General features: G+C 53.1%; 1 protein-coding gene across 1 annotated transcript; it reads left to right on the top strand.

Moving 5' to 3' along the window:
• Positions 1–2,476: 2,476 nt before the first annotated feature.
• Positions 2,477–7,865, top strand: LOC129783215 (integumentary mucin C.1-like; the record flags this gene model as incomplete). Its single annotated transcript, XM_055793093.1, has 6 exons — positions 2,477–2,746; positions 3,350–3,571; positions 4,814–5,055; positions 6,153–6,760; positions 7,473–7,627; positions 7,860–7,865. Coding segments are annotated over 6 exons (1,503 nt in total), but the record flags the coding sequence as incomplete, so codon positions are not given.
• Between the last annotated feature and the right edge of the window lie 814 nt (positions 7,866–8,679).

Consider the following 8,679-nt stretch of genomic DNA (forward strand, 5'->3'; position numbering starts at 1 on the left):
AAAGCGGTCAGCAGACAATTGTATGATGCTGCCGCAGAGGGGAACTCTGTGTCGGGAATGCATTTAGCACCTTGGTGGCAAATTCTGACTACTCTTCGCCAAGTGTGGACTAATTCTACTATCGGTGCTAAACCAGAGGAAGCTGTAAATTCCACCGACAGCGCGATTCTTCTCAAGACACCGTCAGCGATGGCGATTCTGTCCACACCTCCTCTGCCCCCAAAGTTTCTGTCACTGATTGCAGCGACCCTCACAACACAGGAGCAAGCACGGGAACAGGACAACTCGGACAATGATTTTATTGACACTGATAAACCTTTTGATCCAGGTCCTATAGATCTGGAAAAGGAGCTAGACCTTTCCCCTACCCCCTTGTCTCTCCCGATGCATTGATTGTATTTTGGGGGAGGGTGAAAGGGGGTCTGAGGGATTGGTGGCAGGAATGCAAGTGGGAAGCGCTTAAGTGAGGGGTTTTGGGAGTCGCTAGGGCATGTTCGGTATTTTGTCAGCCAAATCAACCTGCAGAGTGGCAGCCTGTGCAATACGAGGCTGTTAAGGAGTTAAGCAAAGCAGTGCGGGAAGGGAGGATTTATAATACATTTGCTATGTCCCTTCTTGAAGTGATGGCAGAGCCTTATACACTCACACTGCATGATTGGAAGTCATTGCTTTGTATGGTACTAACTGATACAGTATATGATGTGGTTATTTGATTTTTGTGAGCTATGTGTAGTGGCCTTGACTGAAAACCTTAATCGGGGAATTGCTGTTAACTAGGAGCAGTTGGCTGGAGAAAATAATTGTGCCGATTCTGTGACTCAGGCAAGGTATGCCAGGAACAACTGTTTGCAAATGAATGAGATGGCTATTAAGGCAGTCAGGATGCGGGAGTCTTGCCATAGTCTTGCAGGGTCCTAGAGAGTCACTAACTTTAATACTAACTTTATTGATTGGCTTCAGAATATTTTGCAACAAGTCGAACATCAGGAAGCTCAAGGGTTGCTTTTAAAACAACTAGCTGTGATAATGTCAATGAAAATTGTAAACGGGCAACTTTCACAATCGCAACCCCAACATGTGTCAAATGATTGTAACGCAGAACTCACAGCAGACTGTAATTCTCAGGCTGAGTTCTGGAATGCAGCATAACAGATTTTTGCTTCTCTAATCTCTTCTGTAAGAATAGTACACGCTCTTAACTTGCTTAGTAAATTAGGCTGCTAGCTTGCTAAACAAAGTAATACTACAAATACTATATTTTTTTTTCTGGCTTATTAACAGATGTTGATTCTGTCAATCATATGTTGCTACAGAACCGAGTTGCTATTGATTTTTATTATTAGCACAGGGACACAAGTGTGAAGACTTTGATAGGATGTGTTACGTGAATCTGAGTGACCACTGTGAATTAATTTACAAAAGTATACAAAACTCAAAAGCCTTAAAACAAAGATCTGCAACAGAGCCAGGGGCGGGATGCCTTTGGTCTCTTCTCACAGCTGGGAAACTTTGGGCCATGACTCAAAAGTATTACAGGATTTATTATAATTATCTTTAACCACCTTATTGATGTTTGCCTTATGTCTCCCATGCTTTTTTTTTTTTCTCTGTATTCAGTGTTTAGTTGATTGTAACATAAATCAGGTTATGGTCACCCAGTTACACACACCCTTTGCCTCTACCACCACAAGCACAACCACCACCACCACTGCAAGCACCACAAGCACCACAAGCACCACCACTACCACAACAAGCACCACCTCCACCACCACAAGCACTATCACAAGCACCACCACCATCACCACAACCACCACCGCACCACCACAAGCACCACCACAAGAACCCCAACCACCAGCATCACCACCATAAGTACCAGCACCACCAGCACCACCACAACCAGCAGCACCACCACCAGCACCACCTCCAGCAGCACAAGCACCACCACAAGCACCACCACCAACACCAGCACCACCAACACTAACACCAGCAATTCCACCAGCACAAGCACCACCACAAGCACCACCACCACCACAACAAGCACCACCACCACCACCAGCAGCATCAGCACAACCAGTACCACCAAGAGCACCACCACCACCACCACAAGCACCACTACAAGAAGCACCACCGCCACCACAAATACAAGCACCACCAGCACAAGCACCACAAGCACCACCACCACCACTACCACCACCACCACCACCACTATCACAAGCACCACCACCATCACCAAAACCAACACCAGCACCACCACAAGCACCACCACCACCAGCAGCACCACCAGCACCACCACCACCACCACCACCCCACTACAAGCACCACCACCACGTCAAGCACCACCACCACCACCACAAACACCATTACCAGAATCACCACCACCATAAGCACCACCACCACCACCACAAGCACCACAAGAACCACCACCACCACAATCAGGACTACCAAAAGCACCACCACCACCAGAAGCACCACAAGCACCACCACAACCACAAGCACCACAAGCACCACCACCACCACAAGCACCACTACAAGAAGCACCACCGCCACCACAAGCACCACCACAAGAACCACCACCACAAGCACTACCACCACTGCAAGCACCACCACCACCAGCACCACAAGCAGCACCACCACCACCAGCACCACAAGCACCACCACTACCACAAGCACCACCGCCACCACAAGTACCACAACCACCACAACCACCACCAGCTCCACGATCACCACTACCACCACCAGCACCACGACAAGCACCACCAGCACCACCACCACAAGCACCACCAGCAACACAAGCACCACAAGCACCAACACCACCACAACAAGCGCCACCACAACCACCACAAGTACTATCACAAGAACCACTCCCATCACCAAAACCACCACCACCACAACAAGCACCACCACCAGCACCACCAGCACCAACACTAAAAGCACCACCACCACCTCAACCATTACCACCGCAAGCACCACCACCAACACCACCAACACCACCACCACCATCACCACATACACCATCACAAGCACCACCACCAGCACCACAGGCACCACCACCACAGCCCTCACCACAAGCACCACCACCACCACAAGCACCACCACTACCACCAGCACCACCACAAGCACCACAAGCACCACAGGCACCATGACCACAACCCCCACCACAAGCACCACCACCACTACCACCACCAGCTCCACTACCACCACTAGCTCCACCACCACCACTACCACCACAAGCACCACCACTACTACCACCACCACAAGCACCACCACAAGCACCACAACCACCAGCACCACCACTATAAGCACCAGCACCACAGGCACCACCTCCACCAGCACATGCACCACCACAAGCACCACCAGCAGCACCACCACCAGCACCACCAACACTAACTCCACCAATTCCACCAGCACAAGCACCACCACAAGCACCACCACCACCACCACCACCACAACAAGCACCACCACCAGCTCCAACACCACCACCACCACCACAACAAGCACCACCACCAGCTCCAACACCACCACCAACACCAACACCAGCACCACCACCACCAGACCAGCAGCACCACAACAAGCACCACAAGCAGCACCACCACTACAAGCACCACCATCACAAGCACCACCACCACCACCAGCACCACCACCTCAACAAGCACCAGAACCACCACCACAAGCACCACCAGCAGCACCACCATTAAACCACCACAAGCAGCATCACCCCCACAAGCACCACCACCACCACCACCACCACCACCACAAGCACCACCACAAGCACCACCACCACCACAACAAGTTCCAGCAGAAGCACCACCACCACGACAAGCACTACCACCACTACAAACACCACGACCACCACCACCACCACAAAAACCACCAGCACCACCACTATAAGCACCAGCACCACAGGCACCACCTCCACCAGCACATGCACCACCACAAGCACCACCAGCAGCACCACCACCAGCACCACCAACACTAACTCCACCAATTCCACCAGCACAAGCACCACCACAAGCACCACCACCACCACCACCACCACAACAAGCACCACCACCAGCTCCAACACCACCACCAACACCAGCACCACCACCACCAGACCAGCAGCACCACAACAAGCACCACAAGCAGCACCACCACTACAAGCACCACCATCACAAGCACCACCACCACCACCAGCACCACCACCTCAACAAGCACCAGAACCACCACCACAAGCACCACCAGCAGCACCACCATTAAACCACCACAAGCAGCATCACCACCACAAGCACCACCACCACCACCACCACCACCACCACAAGCACCACCACAAGCACCACCACCACCACAAGTTCCAGCAGAAGCACCACCACCACGACAAGCACTACCACCACTACAAACACCACGACCACCACCACCACCACAAAAACCACCAGCACCACCACCACCAGCACCAGCAGCACCGAGAGCACCACCACTTCCAGCACCACCGTAATCACCACCAGCACCACCTCCATTACAAGCACCACCAGCACCACCACCACCACGAGCACCACACCACTACAAGCACCACCACCACGACAAGCACTACCACCACTACAAACACCACGACCACCACCACCACCACAAAAACCACCAGCACCACCACCACCAGCACCAGCAGCACCGAGCACCACCACTTCCAGCACCACCGTAATCACCACCAGCACCACCTCCACCACAAGCACCACCAGCACCACCACCACCACGAGCACCACACCACTACAAGCACCACCACCATGACAAGCACCACCACCACCACCACAACCACCATTACCACAAGCACCACCACAACCAGCACCACCACAAGCACCACAAGAACCACCAGCAGCTTAAGCACCACTACCACCACTACAAGCACCACAAGAACCACCACCACCTCAAGCACCACCACCACCACAAGCACCACTACAAGAAGCACCACCGCCACCATAAGCACCACCACAAGAACCACCACCAGAAGCACCACCACCACCAGCATCACAAGCAGCACCTCCACCATCACAAGCACCACCACTACCACAAGCACCACCGCCACAAGTACCACCACCACCACAACCACCACCAGCACAAGCACCACTATCACCAGCACCACCACCACAAGCACCACCAGCACCACCACCAGCAGTACCACCAGCACCACCACAACCAGCACCACCACCCTCAACAGCATCACCAGCACCTCAAGCACCACAGGCACCACCACCACCACAGGCACCACCACCACCACAAGCACCAGCGCCACCACCAGCACCACCACCACCAGCACCATGACAAGCAGCACCAGCACCAGCACCAGCACCACCAGCACCACCAGCCCCACCACCAGCCCCACCACCACAAGCACCACCACCAACAATAGCATCACCAGCACCACAAGCACCAGAAGCACTACCACAAGCACCACAACAAGAACCACCACAGGCACCACCACCACCACCACCACCACCACCAGCACAAACACCACCAGCACCACCTCCACCACCACAAGGACTACCAGAAGCACCACCAAAAGCACCACCAGCATTACCAGCACCACCACCACAACAAGCACCACCACCACCACCACAAGCACCACAGCCACCAAAACCACCACAAGCAGCATCAAAACCACCACCACCACCACCACAAGCACCACCACAAGCACCACCACCACCACAAGCTCCAGCAGAAGCACCACCACCACGATAAAAACTACCACCACCACAGGCACCACCACCACCACAACCACCACCAGCTCCACCACCACTACTACGACCAAGAGCACCAATACCACCAGCACTACCACAAGCACCAGCAACACCACCAGCAACACCACCAGCACCACGACAAGCACCACCAGCACCACCACCACAAGCACCACCACCAGCACCACCAGCACCACCACCACCACCACCACACCACTATAAACACCACCACCACGACAAGCACCACCACCACCACCACAAAAACCATTACCAGTATCACCACCACCATAATACCACCACCACCACCACAAGCACCACAAGAACCACCACAATCACGACTACCAAAAGCACCACCACAACCAGAAGCACCACAACCACAACCACAAGCACCACCACCACCACAAGCACCACTACAAGAAGCACCACCACCACCACAAGCACCACCACAAGAACCACCACCACAAGCACTACCACCACTACAAGCACCACCACAAGCAGCACCACCAACAGCACAAGCACCACAAGCACCACCACTACCACCACCACCACCACCACCACAAGCACCAGCACCTCCACCAGCACCACCACCACCAGCACCACCACCAGCACCACGACAAGCACCACCAGCACCACCACCACCAGCACCATCACAAGCACCCTCACCGGCACCACCACCAGTACCACAAGCACCACCACCACCAACACAAGCACCACCACAAGCACAATCACCATCACCACCAGCAGCACCACCACCACCAGCACCACCTCCATGAGCACAAGCACCACCACCAGCACCACCAGCACTTGCACCACCAGCACCACCACAAGCACCACCACTACCACAACAAGCACCATCACAAGTACCACCACAAGGACCACCAGCACCACCACCACCAGAACCACCAGAACCACCACCACTAACACCACAAATTCCACCAGCACAAGCACCACCACAAGCACCACCACCACCACAACAAGCACCACCAACACCAACACCACCACCAGCACCACCACAAGCACCACCACCTCCACCAGCACAAGGACCACCAGCACCACAAGCACCACAAGCACCACCAAAAGCACCACCACCAGCACCACCACCACAACAAGCACCACCACCACCACCACAAGCACCACCAGCACTACCACCACCAAAACCACCACAAGCAGCGTCACCTCCACAAGCACCACCACCACAACAGAACTAGTTGTTGTTGTTGCGGTTATTGTGGTGGTGGTGGTGCTGCTGCTGCTGCTGCTGCTTGTTGTTTGTTGTGCTTGTTGTGCTTGTTGTTGTGGTTGTTGTTGTGGTGCTGCTGCTGCTTCAGCTGCTGTTGTTGTGTGTTGCAGAATGGCTGCGTGATCACGGCCATGACTCCCTTGAAGATCTTTGTGAAACAAAGTTAGCGTAAGTTAGCTGAAGCAGGCCTTGCAGCTGTGCTGAGGCATGCTGATAAGGAAGTTGAGAAAAACACACTGACCTTGTGCCTAACGTTGTAAATAACTTTGAGGAATTCGCGAAGACAAGAGAGAAAAAAAAATATGTAGCTAGCTAACCGCAGAAACCGCAAGTAGGAGGACATATGAAAGTGTAACCCTTTAGAGCTTAGCCAATCAGCAGATGACCAGTAGGCATAATTAACTGGAACTGTATATAAGACATAATCGCGCCGTAATAAAGTGAAGCTTGCTTTATCACTCACATTGAGTTTGCCTGCTTGACTTCACACGCCGTCGCAGTTGTGGTGCTTGTTGTGCTTGTTGTTGCAGTTGTTGTGGTGGTGGTGCTGCTGCTGCTTGTTGCTGTTGTGGTTGTGGTTGTGCTTGTTGCTGTTGTGGTTGTTGTGGTGGTGGTGGTGCTGCTTCTGCTGCTCCGTTTTGTTGTGTTGCTTGTTGTTGTGCTTGTTGCTGTTGTGGTTGTTGTGGTAGTGCTGCTGCTGCTGCTTGGTATTGTGGTGCTTGTTGTACTTTTTGTTGTGGTTGTTGCGGTGGTGCTAGTGCTGCTACTACTGGTGCTGCTGCTGCTTTTTGTTGTGTTGCTTGTTTTTGTGCTTGTTGTGGTGGTTGTTGTGGTGGTGGCGGTGCTGCTTCTGCTGCTGCTGCTGCTTGTTGTTGTGGTGCTTGTTATTTTGCTTGTTGTGGTTTTTGTTGTGGCAGTGGTAGTGGTGCTGCTGCTGCTGCTTGTTGTTGTGGTGCTTGTTGTTGTGGTTGTTTTGGTGGTGGTGGTGGTGCTGCTTCACCTGCTGCTGCTGCATTTTCTTGTGGTGCTTGTTGTTGTGCTTGTTGCTGTTGTGGTTGTTGTGGTGGTGCTGTGGGTGCTGCTGCTCCTTGTTGTTGTGGTGTTTGTTGCAGCGCTTGTTGTTGTGGTTGTTCTGGTGGTGGTGCTGCTTCTGCTGCTCTGCTGCTTGTTGTTGTGGTGCTTGTTGTGCTGCTTGTTGCTGTGGTTGTTGTGGTGGTGCTGCTGCTGCTGCTTGTTGTTGTGGTGCTTGTTATTAGGCTTGTTGTGGTTGTTGTGGTGGTGCTGGTGCTGCTTATGCTACTGCTGCTGCTTGTTGTTGTGGTGCTTCTTGTTCTGCATGTTGCTGTTGTGGTTGCTGTTGGGGTGGTGGTGGTGGTGCTGCTGCTGCTTCTGCTTCTTGTTGTTGTGGTGCTTGTTTTTGTTCATGTTGCTGTTGTGGTGGTTGTGGTGGTGGTGGTGCTGCTGCTGCTTGTTGCTGTTGTGGTTGTGCTTGTTGCTATTGTGGTTGTTGTAGTGGTGGTGGTGCTGCTGATGCTGATGCTGGTGCTTGTTGTTGTGGTGATTGTTCGTGTGCTTGTTGTTGTGCTTGTGGTGGTGGTGGTGCTGCTGCTGCTACTTGTGATGCTTGTGGTGTTTGTTGTTTTTGTGGTTGTGCTGCTGCTGCTGCTGCTGCTGTTTCTGCTGCTTGTTTTTGTGGTGCTTCTTGTTGTGCATGTTGCTGTTGTGGTTGCTCTTGTG

The sequence above is a fragment of the Falco peregrinus genome, chromosome W, assembly GCF_023634155.1.
Source record: "Falco peregrinus isolate bFalPer1 chromosome W, bFalPer1.pri, whole genome shotgun sequence".
In the NCBI taxonomy this organism is placed as follows: Eukaryota; Metazoa; Chordata; class Aves; order Falconiformes; family Falconidae; genus Falco; species Falco peregrinus.